Source organism: Symphalangus syndactylus, chromosome 15 (genome assembly GCF_028878055.3).
Source record: "Symphalangus syndactylus isolate Jambi chromosome 15, NHGRI_mSymSyn1-v2.1_pri, whole genome shotgun sequence".
Lineage (NCBI taxonomy): Eukaryota > Metazoa > Chordata > Mammalia > Primates > Hylobatidae > Symphalangus > Symphalangus syndactylus.
The window spans coordinates 42787580-42807650 of record NC_072437.2 but is presented as its reverse complement, the minus strand read 5'-3'; the positions used below and the strand labels follow the sequence as shown (position 1 = coordinate 42807650).

General features: G+C 40.8%; 1 protein-coding gene across 2 annotated transcripts in view; it reads right to left on the bottom strand.

The window, feature by feature from the left end:
• OBI1 (ORC ubiquitin ligase 1) overlaps positions 1-12076 on the bottom strand; it is a 44284-nt gene extending 32208 nt beyond the window's left edge. The window contains exon 1 of one of the 2 annotated variants that reach the window (XM_055244371.2): positions 11931-12076. In XM_055244371.2, the coding sequence (XP_055100346.1) occupies positions 11931-12002 (72 nt within the window). In that variant the 5' untranslated portion in view covers positions 12003-12076. The remainder of the gene's footprint in view (positions 1-11930) is intronic. The other variant, XM_055244372.2, reaches the window with a different exon arrangement.
• Between the last annotated feature and the right edge of the window lie 7995 nt (positions 12077-20071).

The following is a 20071-nucleotide window of genomic DNA, read 5'->3' as shown; positions in this document are numbered from 1 at the left end:
TATGGCCTCATGAGATGGGAAAGATCTGACCGTCCCCCAGCCCGACACCCGTGAAGGGTCTGTGCTGAGGAGGATTAGTAAAAGAGGAAGGCCCCTTGCAGTTGAGATAAGGGGAAGGCCTCTGTCTCCTGCCTGCCCCTAGGAATGGAATGTCTTGGTATAAAACCTGACTGTACATTTGTTCAGGTCTGAAATAGGAGAAAAGCCGCCCTGTGGCGGGAGGCGAGACATGTTGGCAGCAATGCTGCTCTGTTACTCTTTACTCCACTGAGATGTTCGGGTGCAGAGAAGCATAAATCCGGCCTAGGTGCACATCCGGGCATAGTATCTTCCCTTGAACTTATTTACGACACAGATTCCTTTGCTTACATGTTTTCTTGCTGACCTTCTCCCCACTATCACCCTGCTCTCCTACTGCATTCCTCTTGCTGAGATAGTAAAACAGTAATCAATAAATACTGAGGGAACTCAGAGACCGGTGCTGGTGCAGGTCCTCCGTATGCTGAGCACTGGTCTCCTGGGCCCACTGTTCTTTCTCTATACTTTGTCTCTGTGTCTTATTTCTTTTCTCAGTCTCTCGTCCTACCTGATGAGAAATACCCACAGGTGTGGAGGGGCTGGCCCACTTCAATGATGGGCAGGTAATCATTTGAGTCTCATTACAAAGAGCTCTCTGGTCTCAGTCTGGCTTTCTGAACATTCTGGATCTCCCTTGATTATGAACACTACCCCAAGAAAACTAAACAAAGATAATTTGGAATAGATTTAAACTTCTTGGAGAAACTTAATTCTAATCATTCATTTCAACTGGTTTGACAAGATTTCATTAAAAAAAAAAAATCATGAACCATAGTGTTTCAAAGTCTTCTCCCAAAGTGGTCCTACCAGCAGCCAGGAGTGAACGCTTATCTATAAAGTATTCCTGGTCATAGTCTCAAATGGCAGACAAACCTGAACCTTCTTTGCAGGTTCTATATTTTTCTTAAAAATTCATGTGATTTGCAAGTCCAGACCATAATATATTCAAATATGTTTTAATTTCATCTTTATGTCATGAAATATTTTAAGAGCACAAAAATCCCAAACCAAGAAGATACTGCCTTATCTATCCTGTAACTTCCCCCGAACACACACACACACACACACACACACAAACACACACACACACACGTACGTATCATATCCCTGCAATATTCCTAGAAGTACTATATGCCCCCAAATTAGGAAGCTCCTAATTTATCTACTGGTATCTACTTTTATAGTAAGTTATTTTTTATAAGTTATGAACTCATCTGAAAATGGATAAAAGCCAATGCTCAAGACATAAAAATGTGCACATTATATGAGACAATTCAAGATGCTCTGCCAATCTTTCCATAAAAAAAACACATTTAAAAGCAATCAGTAGGTCGGGCACGGTGCTCATTCCTGTAATTCCAGCACTTTGGGAGGCCGAGGTGGGCTGATCACCTGAGGTCGGGAGTTTGAGACCAGCCTGGCCAACATGGAGAAACCCCATCTCTACTAAAAATACAAAATCAGCAGGTCGTGGTGGCATGTGCCTGTAATCCCAGCTACTTGGGAGGCTGAGACAGGAGAATCACTTGAACCCAGGAGACAGAGGTTGCGGTGAGCTGAGATCGTGCCATTGCACTCCAGCCTGGGCAACAAGAGCAAAACGCCATCTCAAAAAAAAAAAAAAAGGAATCAGTATTTTTCATGTATTTGCTCCCACAACAAAGGTTAAGTATTATCTCCCCAACCTATGAAGTGGTTTTGAGCAACTCTGTAGTTGGTGTTATCTTATACTGAAGTGGCAAAGACAAGAAAAGTAGCTTTCGCATAAGGTAAAAATCAAGAATTCTGTTTTAGCCATGCTAAACTTGTGATGCTAAGCCCATTTTTAAGTGGACAAGTTCAGCAAGGCAGGTTTTGAGTCACTGCCATAAAACATATGAGCATATAAAGCCATAGGACTGGAGGAGATCCCATGAATGGACAAAACAGCTGGAAAGAAGAAGGCATTCCAGCAAGCAAAGGAAGAGGAAGAGCAACCAGCAGAGGAAACTGACAAGGAGGGGTCCTGTGATGTAGGAAAGGAGAATATGATATCACAGAAGTCAAGGCAAGAAAGTTTTTCAAGAGAGAGGCGTCGGCCAGATAAGTAAAACATTGATGAGAGATTGAGTTTGATGTGCAGTGAGATGTGACTATGGGATTTAACTGCTTGGAAGTCACTGTGATCAGTTCCCGACAAGCACTGTTTCAGCAAATGTTGAGGATGGAAACCTGACTGGAGGTTGAGAGACAATGAAAGATGAAGAAGTGAAGACAGAAAATACAGACAATTCTTTCATGTTTTGCTGTAAGGGAGAGAGCATAAAAATGAGACGACGGTTAGGAATGCCAATGGGAATGATAAAGAGAGGATATTAGTGATGGAGGAAGAGTGATGGGAATATTACAGCAATAGGCAACAAAGTCCCTAAGAAGTCAAGAGGGGAAAGGGATCCAAAGCACAAAAGGAGATTTTGGCTTATACAGGAGTGAGGGTTTGTCTTCTTTTACAACAGAAGGGAAAATAGGGGGTGAGTGAACAAATACAAAGGGGTTGGAAGATCTGTGGATGGAAAAATGAGGAAATTCATGTTCCAACTATCTCAGCTGCTTATCTTTTGTCATCGAATATGAGGTGAAGTTATCAGCTGAAAACGGGAAGGGAAGTGGGTTACAGATTTGAGAAAACAGGAGAACAAAGCAGTAATTTTGAAAAGTGAGAAAGCAAATTTACTAGGGATATGTAGCAGATTGCTATACACTGTTAAGTTCCTTTTCCAGGTCTGTCGTTTCTAATGCAAAGTAAGATTAATTAACGTAGGTGTGTATTTTTCTTGTCAATATTTAGCTGTGGAGACTCAGGCAGGAAGTAGATGAGTAGTTTGGTTTACCCAGAGTTGGGGTTTTGCCAAGGAGGAAGAGACAGGGACTGATGATAACAAATGACCACGAATAATAAGGGAAACAAGTACATAAGTGGTAATGATGACAGTGAAAAAGTGATAGGGTCAACAAAAATGTCTTGGTAAGGTTGAATAATGGTACAGAATAAGTATGATAGAAACAGGATCAGAGAGTGGGATGCTTATAGTCAAGATACTAAAGGTGGTATAACTGCTTTCTCTAATGTTTTGTTTTGGGCCATCTTATCTGATGTGTTCTATTTTCTCTCTCAATCTCATGTGTCACATGGCATTAACATCTATTCTATGCTGACAACTCCCAAGTCTCCCTCTGTAACTGGACCTCAGTAAGTGGCAGAGCTTAGGCTCTGACAGACAAACCTGGGGCCAACTCCAGTTCTGCCATTTATTGAGCAGTCTGACCTTGGGTAAGCCCTTTAGCTACCGTGGGCATCAGTTTCTGCCTCTGAAAACTGTGGCTTAACCTAGCAACCTTTTCATTCAGGTTTAAGATAATATAATGGATGTCAGCACAGACACTTCTACATAGCAATCCCTAAAAAGAAAAAAAACAAAAAAGGTAATATTACTATATCCAAGCACCTAGGAGCCAACTACATATAAGGATCCTGCAGCTGCCTCAACCATAACATGTCCAAAATCAAACTTGGCCTCCACTACACACTTGCTCCTCTTACTGCACACCCTCCCATCTAAGTTAATGAGATCACTACTTCTCCACTTGAACTACAACAGAGCTATCTCTGAATCACTCTTTTTACTTATCCTCACCATCCAAACTGTCACCAGACGCTGGTATTATACATTAAGTCTAAGAAGCCACAGATTTGAAGATTCACCAATATTTTATGTATCACTAAGAATGAAAAACTGTCAATTACAATTGTTAAGATACAACCAGATTCCAGAGATGTTATAATTTGAAAAAAAAAAAAAAAAAAAAAAACATGTACATCTCAAAATAGTCAAAACATGACAAATCTACCTCCAAAGATTCTTTCACCTCTCATCTATCCTTTCCTTTGCATCTTCACCCCAATGAATTTAAGGTTCTCATTCTTTTATCTTTGATCTACTGCAATGACCACCTCCCAAGCTGCCAAATGTTCATTTCAGTACACCTTTCACAATGATGCCAGAGCTACCTTCCTAAAATATGAATAAGCAGCCTTCACTCCTCTCCTACAAAACAGTAATGATTTTTTTCCTGCTCATAGTTCGAGGTATAGCCTTCAAAGAACATAATCTAATTCTTAAACAGCCATTTCCCTTGATCTACCATTTCAATATTTGACACAATGCACACTTCAACCTCATAGGTCTACTTATGTTCACCAATAAGAATATGAACATTGGGGGCTCCCTGTTTATGGGGCTCCCTATTTATGGATCTCCCATTTCTCAGCTTGATGTATCCTCCTGGTCTCTCCATCCTCCTGACAGTAATAATAATAAAAAAAATTCCTTCCCTCCTTTTAAGATGTAAATAAAATGCTACCTCCTCTGCAAGCCCTTCACTAATCTTTTTCAGAATTAATCAAGTCTTTGATAGGGCACTCTCTGTTCATTTATTTAATGTTCACCTCTTTCTGCATTGTGCTGTACTTAGAAACTGCTTACATTCTGTCTTCCTTATTAGACTTCAGGCTCACTGACAATAGGGTGAGTGTCCTTCTCATCTCTAACAACAACTGTAAGATTAATAAAAGTGAATTTTGATGTACTATAATGAAAGGCTGAGACAACAATCCTAAAAGTGCTTCAAGCAGCAAAAGGTCAACAGCCACTATCAAACTGTAAAAAAGCAAAAGTTTAACCTCCCCATTTAATATGCCAAAACGATACGGAACCACCACCACAGGCTGACTGCTTGGCTCTGTCTGGTAAGAGTCATTAACAATGTCACCCACAGGAAAATTTTCTGCACTGTTGGATACCTGGTATTATCACCACCTTTGTGTTGGGACGATTTCTGAAACAGGTGACTAATTCATTTCTTTGGAAATGAATATTGGAATGAGTATTTATCAGATGATGATTTCTAGACAATGGAATCAATGAATTTACCTTAGGAGAACAGAAATTTCTAAAGAACTATTAAAACAAGTTACTTGTTATATATTTGACTGTAATCTGTGGTAGCAAAACACAAAGAATCTAGCACCCATCCTCTTCTACCCAGATCCTGCTCTGGGTAGAACAAAACACACACATAATTTTCTTTAATAAGATCTTCCCAAGACAATAAAAAAAAAAAGGTCATCATTTGTCACATTATTAGACTTTCTATCCAATTTACTCTCAAATGAGACCTGTGGCAATAAAACAGTACTCATGAAATAAAAATGCAAGACAAAAAAATGGCAATGGTAAGTAACATACAATTCCAAACTCATCTGGAGTAAGCATATTAAAGTGGTATCCTAGGGAGCGGTCCCCAACCTTTTTGGCACTAGGGACTGGTTTCGTGGAAGACAATTTTTCCACAGACTGGGGGGTTCCACCTCAGAACATCAGGCATTAGAATCTCATAAGGAGCACACAATCTATATCCCTTGCATGCACAGTTCACATTTGGGTTCAAACTCCTATGAGAATCTAATGCTGCCTCTGATCTGACAGGAGATGGAGCTCAGGTGGTAATGCTATCTCACTCCCTGCTCGCCTTCTGCTGCACAGTCCTGGTTCCTGACGGGCCACTGACTGACCAGTACCAGACCGAGACTGGAGACTCTTGCCCTAGGGTATATCCCCCAGGTGTAAAGGATGGGCTCTTCTTACTGGAATGGGCCTGAGGGGGGGCAGTTCTTGGGGCAGATATATTAACCTTACAATCTGTTACTCTGATATGTCATTTCTTTTAAAGATGTTCCAGTCTTAAGAGAGTCCACTCTACCACCAAATTCCCTTTCTTAAAAAAGCAAGTATACTTGGGCAGAGACATGCCTAAGGCTGTTGTTCATTAATATCCATATCATCCTAGACTCACCCACTAGGAGTTATACATTGGCTTCAAACAGCGTTTCTCAACTTTGACATTACTAACATTTTGGACTGAAGGAATTTTTGTTTTAGGCGGTTCCCTGCATATTATAGGATGTCTGGCTAGTAGCATCCCTGGGCTCTACCCACTAGATGCCAGTAGCAGCCCCTTGAAAACAATGAGAAATGTCTCCACACACTGCCCCATGTCCCTGGGGGACAAAATCTACCTCCCCACCTAGTTGAGAACCACTAGTATGGGATATTCAAAGGAATCTTACTAATAAGCTAGTGGGGCTGTTAGTATCAGATCCATTTTCAGTTGCGGAAATTGAGACTCTAAGAAATAATGATACGGGTTATAAATGGTAGAGCTAGCATTTGTACTCAGTGTGATTCAACTGCAAAATCATGTGTTCTTTCAACTAAGAAACAGTTCTTTCTTCCTTGGAGCAGGATTAGTGAACAATAATCTGGGAGAAATAAATACAGGACGATGTGCCTGAAGGAAGTGAGATCCTGGACACTGATGGAGGTGATGGGAGTGAAGACGGTATTGATGAACTTTACCAACTGGTCTTGCAATTATATCTACTATAAAACCAACTCCCCTGCTCTTCTCGCATCCTCCCCTCACTAGAGACAAGAGCCAACTCTGCTTCTATAAAGAATATTATTCTTTCTTGCACCTTGTCAAAACTTTATCGGTTTCTCTAGTGAAGACCTGGAAAGACTATGAAAAGGATTAGTCTTCAGTGTAAAAATGACTATGGTAAAGGCACCACTACTTCAATATTGGGAATTTGCAAACTTTCCAAAATAAAATTCCTGGATAGCTCTTGGTTACGTTTTAAGAAATCCCTGGCTCTGGGCCAGAATTTAGGTCCTATAACTTAAGGAAAAAAAAAAAAAAAACCTGTGTGAAATAAGTCACTTAATGCCTATAGGACTGGTTCCCCATTCCTGTCCAGGTAAAAGGAGAGATGATACATCTCTTCTACCTTCATCCCCACCAGAAATGCTTTAGGATAAACTGGAATTGTATTTGTCAAGTAAGTATGTCAGCTATTACATACCAACCCTGATAATTACTAGGATACATCTACGATTTTTGAATTAATTTATTATGCACTATGTAAAAATGCAATGTTGTTATACTTTTCTGAAAGTGACTGAATCCTTCAAACTTATTTTAAACTGGAAAAAAGAGAAAAATGTAGAACTTGCAGTCCATATGGCTTTTTTCCATAGCAAATTACTTATGACAATTATGTACAAGGCTGGTTCTTAAATCCACTCTTGGGAACTGAGAGGCAATCAGGACTCAAACATGGGCTCCATGTACTGACGTGGATGACTTGCTGGTCAATCAACAGCTCCAAGTGAACAGTGATTAATGAATTTTGTCATCCTAGAGTGAAGACTCTAAGTTGCATAAGGCTTTGTCTCTAGCCCTATCTTTTCAATCATTTAAATAAACAATATGGGTGAGAAGCAGAGAGGCATCCCTGAAAGAAGGGATCCTTTTGATAGCATTCCTTATGGCAAAGTCAGTCTATTAGAGGATACTCCAAGACACAGGAACTCTTGCATTATAAGGAAGCTGATTTCATTTCTGGTTATTTCAGCCAGAACACCTGCCCTTAATATTAAGCAGAAATCATAATTTTATGGAGCCACACAAGGCTTGAGTCCCTTCCAAATGAAAAATATTTTATTTAAAGATTCTCTATCATATCCATTCATTCCAGCACTATTCCAGTCCACCTACATTCCAATCCCAATTTCATTCTCTCCCAAATGCTTTCAAAATACTCTGGTTTACTGTTTATCTTAAAGGGTAGGACCCAAAACTGGACTCATAGCCAAATGAGAAATAACTGAATATGATACATTAATGCTGAAAAGCATTAGTTGCTTTGCACTTCTCTTGAGAATCTCCACCCTTTCATAAAACCAACTGTGGGCCACATTTGGCTTTCACTCATGGCAAAATGCATACACGGCAAATAAAAAGTATTACATGCCATAATTTGATTTCACAGCTTGAGTCCCAATTAAAAAAATAAACCCTGGAATTATCTAGAGGTAAACTGGTTTGTAACAGCCTGGTGGCACTATCAAAATGTCACTTAACAGATACCCTGGGATAGATCATTACTACATTTCTGCTTGCTGGCCCACTAGTCTAAGAAAGAAAAAAAAAAAAAAAACAGGGAAGAATAGTCAAGAAAATATGTTATACGTAAATCATCCCATGGGATGGTACCTAACTTCTTCAGGCCACACAGAGCTCTTATTTACAATATTGGCAAAGTAACTAAAAACATTATTGGGTAGAGAAAATTCACCTTTAAGACTGAAGTAGAGACAGAGGTCTAAATTTTCCAATTTTAAGTGCAAAGACAAAGCATTAACAGGTGAATACTTAGGCTCTCTCTCCTTCCTCTCCATCCCCACTGGCATCTATCTCTTCAGATTTAATGCCCTGACCTCATCTCTCCCCCTTCATGGTATCCACTTTGTGACCCTCCAGGAATAATGGTCCCTAATTCTGTTGAATAATCAGAAGAGAAGATGCTGACTGTGAGATGTGGGGACATATGGTGACAGTGGCACAAGAACGATTATCTTTAAAAAAGAGCTAGGCACGAAGGACCTTAGGACCATTCTTAGAAGTGGCCAGAGATGCTCTATGTCAGTGAAGCAGAAGCGAACCTGAGGACACGCCATTTTTAGTATCTCACAGTATAATATGTGTAGAAGGGTGAGCAGCACAATCATACTGAATTTGCTTTCACTATAAAAAAGAGACATGGAACCAGTGAAAATTCTGGATGTACTGTGGCAATTTCCAGAACAAACAGGTCTCATTTGGTTGGGAATGCAAATCTTCATTTAGAAGTGCTCCAGCCTCACAGAGCAACTGGGAAGAACAATTACTGGAAAAGGCTGGTTCCTCAGTTTGAGGGCTGGCCTCAATGCCTACAGTAAAAGCTAACAGTTATTAAATATTATGTGCCAGACTTTATGCTAAACTTTGCACATGCTTTGTTTAATATTTTGAAAACTGAAAGGATAGGGAGTTGATGCTATTACCATATTTCTACTGTTACAGATAAGGAAACAGGCTCAAAAGAATTAAGTAACTTAAGCTGGGCGCAGTGGCTCACGCCTGTAATCCCAGCACTTTGGGAGGTCGAGGCGGGCAGATCGCCTGAGTTCGGGAGTTCAAGACCAGCCTGACCAACATGGAGAAACCCCGTCTCTACCAAAAATACAAAATTTGCCGGGCATGGTGGCACATGCCTGTAATCCCAGCTACTCAGGAGGCTGAGGCAGGAGAATTGCTTGAACCCGGGAGGCAGAGGTTGTGGTGAGCCGAGATCGCGCCATTGAACTCTAGCCCAGGCAATAAGAGCGAAACTCCGTCTCAGATAAAAAAAAAAAAAAAAAAAAAAAAGAAAAGAAAAAAGAAAAAGAAAAAGAAAAAAGAGTTAAGTAACTTGTAAAAGGTTATATGACTGGTAAGTGGTAGATTAGATTAGAACCCGGCTAGCCTGAATGTAGAACTCAGGCCCTCAGTCACATCACCTTTCTGCTTCCATGGTACCTGGACGGGGGAGGGTGTGGGGGGGAAGCCTGTTTAAAAATCCTTAATTAATTAATTAATTAATTATTTAAATTTTTTAATTTTTTTTTTTTTTTTTTGAGACAAACTCTCACTCTTGTCGCCCAGGCTGGAGTGCAATGGTGGGATCTCAGCTCACTGAAACCTCCGCCTCCCAGGTTCAAGCAATTCTCCTGCCTCAACTGGGATTACAGGCGCCTGCCACCACACCCAGCAAATTTTGTATTTTTAGTAGCGATGGGGTTTCACCATGTTGGCCATGCTGGTCTCAAACTCCTGACCTCAGGGGATCTGCCCGCCTCCACCTCCCAAAGTGCTGGGATTACAGGTGTGAGCCACCGCGCCTGGCTTAAGTTACTTAAGTCTTTTGAGCCTGTTTCTTTATCTGTAATAGTAGAAATATGGTAATAACATCAACTCCCCATCCTTTCAGTTTTCAGAAGATTAAACAAAGCATGTGCAAAGTTTAGCATAAAGTCTGGCACATAAGATTAACACAAAAGTCTTAATCTTTTTATCTTTATCGGATTTTTATTTTAGAATAAAGTTAACCAATACAGAAAAAAAAAAAAAAAAACCACTAAAAGTGCCTGCTGTCATGGATGAACTTAGGTGAGTGTTTTACGAAGTAATCTGAAGACAAATGGTAATAATAATAGAGGTTCAACTATGAAGACTCAAAGCCTTAGTATTCTGAAGACACAAATGATATATAGAGGTTCAACCACAGACTCTAAGCTTTAGAATTCCTATTTTTAAAATGGAAAAACCAGCCCTATCTTAAGCATTGGTATGAAGAGTAAACAAGATAATATATGCATACAAAAGCACTTAGTAGTCTGCAAATCACTATATTCTATGAGGTATCACTCTCGTTAAATACAAAAAGTATAGGTTTGGTAAATCAAACAGAACACTGTCAACACAATTGCAAAAGACAGCCTATAACTAATGGAAACTAGGTATAATGTGTACAAAATTACTTCCCAAGAATATTTGTATCAGCCTTTAAAGCCAGTGTTGGAGGAAATTAACTCAGAATTTAACACATATTTCCAGGAACTTTATGTCAGGAGCCAAATGTAGACTGTGGCAAATAGAAACATCGCTTCTTCCCTCCCCCTGGCCATGCGTGCAGGCAGTAAGTAATAGCAAATGCCAGCTCAAACACCACCCTCGATGAGGCCATCCTTGATCTCTCCAAATTGATCAAGCCATCTCCAATACATGATCTCCCAGCACATTTGCTTTCATTGGCATTTCATTCTGACTGCTATCAAGAATTATCAGTTGCTTCCAATGCTGACTTTCTTCTACTTTTTGAACCCAGTAAATTCACACAGAACTTCAAACACCCCAGGCAGATCGTATTGGCCGGCACTCAAATGCTTGCTCTAGAAGTTTGTATTTCTCAAATCTAAGTCTACGGCTGTAGTTTCAGTCTGCGCTGGGGGGTAAACACACAACCTGACACACCACAGACGTAAAAATAATTCAGGGTGGAAAAAAGTTGGTGGTTGTATCTTTCCCCTTCTTTATCTATTCGGTAAAGAAATGCTCTTTAAAACACCGAAAGTGAGGCACAAATGGAAATGAAAGAGGAGAGGAATGCATTAGAATATTCAAAGCTCCGTTTCTAATTCAGAACCACTTTCCCTACCTTGTTTCACAAACACATTAGGCACCTCTTGCATCACAAAGAGAGAGTATTCTATCTCCTGACTGACCCATTCTTGGAGTTAAAGGCCACACCTCTTATTCTAATACCCTGCAGGAGCACTTACTATTTACTTTTCAAATTAGGAATTCAGAGCAAAGGTCATCCTCAAGGCCAGGATAAAGGCAAAAGGTCTTGGAAATGGAAAAGACCCAATACATAGCACCGCAGGCCCCAGAAGATGAACACTAGTTACAAAGGACTAAGAAGCCCGATGAGGCTCCCAGGAAATGTGTTTTAATAGGCTTCACTACACGCCACGCGAGGCTGCACAGGGAAGTTAAATATCCCTGCTTTGCGTTTCTGATGGGGCCTCCTTCGAGGCCGGCGTCTTGCCAGTGTGAGGCCGCGGGCGGTGGCAGGGCCGTCTCGCCGCCCTCCCGGCAGACCACGGGCCGCTGTCACCCTCCTCCGAAAGGCGCCCAGATGAAACTATTAATCACGGTGCGCTACCCCAGTCTCCCAGGACGCGGCCTCCCATCAAGCACGCGAGTTAGCGTTTTCTCCCATCTCGGCGCCTCACGCCCCTTCCCCGCCCCCGCACGAGACCGCCCTCGGCCCCGGCGAGCGACTTCATATCCAACCCCGTTTTGTAGCTGTGCCGACAATCACCCATTACCTTCCCCAAGCAAATGTGGCACGTGATGGGCAGAGTGAGCGACAATGTAACATTCTGCACGGTCTGAGCCATGGCAGCGTTCAGAATCCCGCCAACACGGAAGTCCCGCCGACCTACCGCTACTCCTTGCCAAGACTGGGCACGCGCGGGCCGGCTACGGCGGCCCGGTAGGGCCATAATCCACCCGGAAGAGAAAACGAAAACGCGCTTTCGAAACGGGATCTCCAAGGCATTTTCCTTTCATTAAAAAAAAAAAAAAAAAAAAAATTCACTGATTAGGGAGGTGCAAGATTCCTGCGAATGTGTAGGAAGGTAGTTTACTACAAGCATCGAGGATCTTGGAAAATCTAAAGGAAAGCGTAATAGTGGAGAGAGAAGAGGAAGATACGGAAAGGCGATTTTTTAAATCCCCAAATTGTTTTCGGGGATTGGATGGGGTGAAGGATGGAGAGTTTTTCGCCTAATTATTAAACCCCACACATCCGCCAACACAGCGCAATCAAAACATGAAGAGAAAAGACGTTATCTACACGTTTCAATTTTTTCAAAACGCTTTCCACCTCTGCCAGTTCTCTTTCCACTCAAATAATATAATGTGCTTCCAGAGGGCACAATAATTCACTTAAGAAAACAGTGATTGTCTCCTTATCTGTGTCTGAGACGAGCTGGATACACTTAATCGCAGCTTTCCCTGAAAATACATTTTTACTGTGGCCTTCTCTGGGTTTTCCATCAAAAGGAGATTTAACGTTTTAACGTCTTCATTTCAGGTGCATGGTTGCATATGAAGTGTACCGCTGTGTTGCTGAACCCCAAGGGAGAATTTGTGAGGTTATAAATTGCGTTTCCTACCAACAAAAAAGAAAAAAACCTAAAAGTTCCTAAATTCATCTTAAATGCAGTATAACAGATTTGGAATTTATCTGCAACTTACTTGAAGCGAGGAAGAGCTGATGTGATAAATTATGCTAACAAGTAAAATCTGTGAGTTGAGAGCTTTAAAAACAAGACCATTGGGACAACTTTTACTAATCTTTCTGAAAAAGACGCAGTATGACTTCAAGAAGCAGCCTCATGGTTAAGAGAAAGGGGTTCTGGACCTGGGCTGCTTCAGCGGAAATCCCTGCCGCCAACAACTTCCTACCTAAATGGTAGCTCCATGGCTTCAGGCAACTTTTGTTTTGTTTTTTGAGACAGGGTCTAGCTCTGTCACCACTAGGTGCCAACACAGCGACCTCCCAGGCTCAAGCGATCCCATCCGCCTGCCTCAGCCAGCCTCCCGAGTAGCTGGGATTACAGGCGTGCACCACCATGCCTGGCTAATTTTTGTATTTTTAGTAAAGACGGAGTTTCATCCTGTTGGCTAGGCTGGTCTCCAACTCCTGACCTCAAGTGATCCGCCTGCCTCGAGGGTCGGGGAGTGGTTTCCCCATGTTGCCCAGGCTGGTCTTGAGCTCCTGGGCTCAATGGATCCCCCCTCCTTGACCTACCAAAGTGCTGGGATTACAGCCGTGAGCAGTATTCTGCTCTCTACTTCTGTGAGATCAACTTTGTTAGATTATACATGTGAGATCATGTGGTAATTGTCTTTCTGTGTCTAGCTTGTTTCACTCAACACAACGTCCTCCAGGTTCATCCATGTTGTTGCAAATGACAGGATTTTATTATTTTTTATGGCTCAATAGTATTCTATTGTAAAGACATTTCTTTTCAAAACATTTTCCATTACTTAATGGGGCAAGTTCATTTCCTTGTAAATCATCTTGTTGATGGGTGTCAATATGTAGTCACAAAGATAATTTTAAAAATCATATCCTGCATTTTAAGTAAAGTATTAAAATCTGGACTATTTCTAACATCTCTTTCCACATTTCATACCATTGTCACAGCTTCTCAGTGTTTCAGTGCACAGTCCATACAGCTATTTCTGTGCTGATGACATTGTATTATAGTTGGTGATGTGTTTATCCCCACAACAGGCTATGTTTCTTGAGGTCAGGGATTGCATCTAATTTATCTAATGTCTGTAATAGGTTACTGTTCCACAAATAGTAATATTCTCATTTGCTACAGCCTACCTTTATAATAAACCCGGGCTGTTTTATTTTAAACAATGTCTTCACTTGTTTTTAATCTCAAAATGGAAGATTCTATTGCTTTTTGAGAATTATAAAAATAACGCATGCTCATTTTAAGAAAAATAAGCCATTAAAAAGTATACAAAATAATAAGTAAAAGTTCCTCCATATTTCTTCCTCACCTCTGTATCCAGTGTAGAAATCACTATTAACATTCTAGAACATATCCTTAAAACATATTAATTCGTCTATTACTGTATACATAAGCACAAACAAGGTCATGGCATAACATACCTGCTTTATTCACTTAATGTTTTATGGATCAATACACATATACCCTCACACATGCACACACATATCCAAATAATATTGTTAGCAATATAGATTGATTAGGACTCTTCCTCAGTCCAGATGGATGCCAGGCTAGTTCCCAGGCTTTGCTTTTAATAATGCAAGTGGCTTAAGGTCAGGAATTATCTCTTCTCTGCTCTGTGAAGGACATTTCCCATTTTTTGACAATTCATGTTCTAAATAGATGTCTTTTGGCCCAAATCACTAAATGATCCTACCATTACCCTAATAGGAAAACAAAAATTACGTGGTTCACTGCTGCTTAATTTTGATCACCACATCTTGGTAGCTTTATGAGCAGCCCTGTGATCTGACGAGTTCTATTACGTTTGACATCTGGAATGGGCTAAAGCTATCCTACATCCTTAGAATTATAAACATTTAGAGCTAAAATGGCTCTTAAGGTTGTTATGCAGGCCTTTCCTTTCACAGATGAGGAAATCAAGGCCTACATAAGGTAAATCACCAGATAACAGTAGAATTGGGGCTAAATCCTAGATCACACATGCTGGACTCTCTGAGAATGTTGGCCCAATGCCTTTGTGTAACTGCAAGATGTATTATTATTAATAAAGTGTCTCAGTAATAAAAAGTCAGTCATAATTGAATTTCTTTGCTAAGAAAACCATCAAATAGCCATGGAACACCTTTTACCCCATGTTTAAATCAGATTCATTTTGATGATAAATTATTTAAAACCAAGTTTAAAAAAATATAAAATCTTAAGTGCTATTAAAAATTGATTAGGAATGCATTATTCTTTCATTGACCCAGTTTGGATTGTTTTTTAATTTTTTTGGTCAAAGCTAATAAATTTGAGTAGATGTTTCAGACAGACGTTTTGTAATCATTTGGTCATCAGTCAATTAATCACAACTTCATAAATATTGATTTCAGCTTACATTTATTTTTCATTCCTGAAAGACTTTTTTTTGTTTTAAACTTGTACACCCCACCTGGATTGTGGTTAACACTGAGGAAACTCATAAAGATACATTAAAAATTAATCAGGGGTGCTGGCCCAGTAGCATGAATGTCAGGTATGGTACCGTCCTCTCACAGGCTGGGAATTCTGAACTAAGGTGTCTCAAGATGTTGGCATAAAAGATACTTGTTACTGCTACTGCAGCAGAAAACTTGGGTTTTTCTTAAACAGTGGGTTTTGGTTTTGGTTTTGATTTTTTAGAATAGATTGACACATGTTGTCCGCTTTCACTGTTAAACTCCTAGAAGTTAGCAGTCATTCATTTAATGTATTTTTACTAAAAGCATTAAGGCACAACTAACTCAGACAAAGCTCCATCTCATGGAGCTTACATTTTAGTGGGAAAAGTTATGTGGCACTGTTTAGGAACTAACTCTAGCCTCTTGAGTAGCAGTTGAGATTTTAATACTGAACCCGCACATCAGCTTTGTATGTAATCACAGTATAGTAATTGCAAAATAAATAAATAAATAAAGTTAGTTATTTATTTGTTCAATACACCAATATTTTAAACTTCTTTCATGTGCCAGACACTGGTGTAAGAGTAGGTATACAAATGTGAATCAAACAAACAAGATCCTTGCCTTCATTTATTCATTCAACAAATATTTTATTTACTACCAATGATGTACCAGCCACTGCACCATTAATGAACCACTTTATAAATGGAAGAACTCAGCCCAACTCTTCTATTCAATCATGAAATGTCTATTTGTATAGTAATTTCTCTCTGGATGCTCTTATTTCTCTCTTGTTTAGCCTCTGGCCATTGTGACACAGCAAGTTATAATTTTAAATATTTTTAAATGTTGCAAATTGGGTGATTGTTTTAAATTAGGTCATTTGAAAAATAATATTTTAGTTCTACCTAAGGCTTCACAAATGTTTGTTGAGTGCTGGAGAATAAAGGAAGGAAATATCACTTCAAGGAGTATTGTAACAGGAACCACCAAGGCGGAGAGGTTGTGGGGCAAAGTAGCAGAATAGGGAACCCAGCTCTGAGATACTGACTGCTTTTGTCTCTTAAGTTGCACATCAGAGCATATTCATTTTCTTCCTACCTTATTTTATGTGTGAACAGAAATTCCGAGGTGCCGCTCCGCCACAGGAACCCAAAGTCAGTCCCCTTTTAATAAAATTAATGTTTTCATTCTATTTACTGAAGCTCTACAAATAATTGCATTCTGTCTGAGGGTACCACTCCCACAAAGGCATGCTAAACTTGACCATGGAGTTCTCAAGTTGCTTTTCCTGGAAATAAGGCTCAACACCTCTTTTATGCACTCAATGCTACCAGTCATTGTGAAGCAGACTCGTTGTCAGGGTAAATACCAAGGTTCTTGATCTCACGGCCAAGGAAATTGAGGTTGCAGAAACACACTCACACACACAGGGAGACTGGAGCAGGAGTTCAATAGGCAAAAGGAAATAACATCTTTCTGTCACAGAGAAGGGTCCCAAGCGGGTTGCCAAGTCGTGGTAAAAATGTTAGGGTTTTTATAAATGGGCTAGTGAGGAGTGGGGGGTGGGGAACTTATCTTCCTAAGGCCCAAAGATTTAGTTGGGTCAGGTGTGCTGTCTGCATAGAGCAGAGATTTCTATCAGCTCTCACCCCATTCACCCCATTCCTTGATTATGTCGGCAGACTCTTTTCTTTTTTTTTCTTTCTTTTTTTTTTTTTTGAGACGGAGTCTCGCTGTGTCGCCCAGGCTGGAGTGCAATGGTGCAATCTCCGCTCACTGCAACCTCTGCCTCCCGGGTTCAAGCAATTCTCCCACTTCAGCCTCCCGAGTAGCTGAGATTACAGGCGCTCGCCATCATGCCCGCTTTTTTGTGTGTGTTTTTGTAGAGACGGGGTTTCACCATGTTGGCCAGGCTGATCTCGCACTCCTGACCTCAGGTGATCCGCCTGCCTCAGCCTCCCAAAGTGCTGCGATTACAGGCGTGAGCCACCGCGGCGGCCATAGGCAAACTCTTCGTCTGTGCTGCTTTGTTTTGCTTATCTAGGAGTGAGGGTTTCTGTGTCTGTTCCCAGACATCTTCTTGCAGCTGCAGGTATCGCCCCCACCTCATCCCAGAGTCCGCTTTTAGCTTCCCTATCTTAGTGTGCTTAAAGGGAAAGGAATGTGCTTATTAAGGCCCACTGTTTTTCCTGGGGCCCATTGTATGAGTGTGAAGTTTGGTGATTACCCAGGAGACTCTCCGACTCTTTTGTGCCCAACCTGTTTATCTGTGTTTTTACAGCCTGCTCTTTCAGGCTGTTCTTTGTTAGAAGAAAAGTGATTTCTTTGAACTGCATGAGGTTAGAAAATTTCTTAGCTGCTTTTTGTTAGAAGGAAAGTTTTCTGCCGGGGACTCTCTTTACCCTGTCTACCTAATAATTTCTTTCTGTCTCCTATAAGTATTTCCCCCCTCAGGAATGGAATCACTAGCTGCCTTTGGGTGAATTGGGCGACTACTTCCTGCTGGAGAGGAAAGTGGTATGGGAAGAGCAGCTAGGGCTCGTCCTGGGGTTTATTTAAGGGTCCCTGGTAGAAAAGCGGTTTTATTTTTGGCCCCATTTGCAGCACCATTTAAAGCTTGATGGTTTCTAGGTGAGAAGAGACAAACTTTACAAGGAGGTTTAGAATATAGGGTTTAAATATGAGCATTAAGACTACCGTTATTAGTGGAGGCACTATAGGCCATAACCATGACAACAGAGTTTTCTACCTGTGAGCCATTTAGATGGGTTGTGCTGTTTGTTGTAAGTGGGTGTATGGGGCTTGTCTTTGTTAAGCTTTCTTGGTTGTACTTCCTCCCCCCGCCCCCGCAAAAAAAGGAAACTTTGGTTTATAGGTTACCCAGCAGGATGGATAGGATAATTGCCCAGAACTAGAACATTGTTCTGGATTTTTACTTTACCGGTCCCTTTCTGTTTCCTTTGAGCCACAGCTGAAGATTGGTGGTTGGCTTACAAGAATAAGCATGGTTAGTTTAAAATGTAGGCAAGAATTTATAAATGACTAATGAGACTAGAAGTTAATGATAGATGTATGATAAGTTTTTTGTTGTTGTTTGTTGGTTTTTTTTTTTTGAGATGGAGTCTCTGTCTGTCCCCCAGGCTGGAGTGCAGTGGCGCGATCTTGGCTCACTGCAATCTCCGCCTCCCAGGTTCACACCATTCTCATGCCTCAGCCTCCCTAGTAGCTGGGACTACAGGCACCTGCCACCACGCCTGGCTAATTTTTTGTATTTTTAGTAGAGACGAGGTTTTACTGTGTTAGCCAGGATGGTCTCGATCTGCTGACCTCGTGATCCACCCGTCTCGGCCTCCCAAAGTGCTGGGATTACAGGCGTGAGCCACCGCGCCCGGCCAATAAGTTTTAAAACATAATTTGTGGCCGAGCGCGGTGGCTCACGCTTGTAATCCCAGCACTTTGGGAGGCCGAGGCGGGCGAATCACGAGGTCAGGAGATCGAGACCATGGTGAAACCCCGTCTCTACTAAAAAATACAAAAAAAAATTAGCCGGGCGTGGTGGCGGGCGCCTATAGTCCCAGCTACTCAGAGAGGCTGAGGCAGGAGAATGGCGTGAACCTGGGAGGCAGAGCTTGCAGTGAGCCGAGATTGCGCCACTGCACTCCAGCCTGGGCAACAGAGCGAGACTCCGTCTCAAAAAAAAAAAAAAAAAAAAAAAAAAAATTTCACCTTTGCATTAGTTTGCTATTAATGTTAACCCTAATTTTTAATGAAACCTTATAGACAATCTTATTTAATCTTAACCAGTTTGACTATAAAGTGAGATTTTCACAAACCTTTTATAACTCTCTGCAAGTTTTGCTAAAGAGCAGATTGGCATCTTAAGAAAACCTTGGGCCAGGTGCGGCAGCTGACGCCTATAATCCCAGCATTTTGGGAGGCCCAGGTGGGCAGATCAGGAGGTCAGGAGTTCGAGGCCAGCCTAACCAACATGGAGACATTCTGTCTCTACTAAAAATACAAAAAATTAGCTGGGCGTGGTGGCGTGCACCTGTAATCCCAGCTACTAAGGAGGCTGAGTCAGGAGAATCGCTTGAACCCAGGAGGCGTAGGTTGCAGTGAGCCGACATCACGCCATTGCACTCCAGCCTGGGTGACAGAGCAAGACTCCGTCTCAAAGAAAGAAAGAAACAACAACAACAACAACAACAACCTTGTTGTGCTTTTATTTTAGTGTTTAATTTACAGAAAAAAACATATAATACCCCTTTGAATTTAGTTAATATGTTCACCACAGTTTCTTTTGCAAGATAAATTTTTACCATCTTTTCACAATTTCCTTAAACCCTTCACTTTATTTTATTTAATTTAAGACAATCCTTTACTTTTAGGCAAAATGTACATTTCCATGCCTTTTTATACTCTTTAAATAAAAACACCTTTTACTGGTTTTTATACACCTTGCATGTAGATTTATATTCGGTAGTTTCGATTACATGTCATAATGGTAACTTAGCAATTTTCAACTTTAATGTAAAACCTGGTAGGTTGTTTTAATTATGTGCTAGATGTAGAAAAAGTTTGACTTATTTTAGATGTAGATAAAGTATGACCTAGTTAGGGGCATGCTTGCTTCCATATGTTCCCAGGCCTTACCAATTGTGAAGCAGGCAAGTTGACAGTTTTTAAAGGCTAAGGAAGCAGTTTACAACCTCAAAACATTTAGCAAACCTGTAGTGTTTGACCTGCCTAATTTAGACCACATTT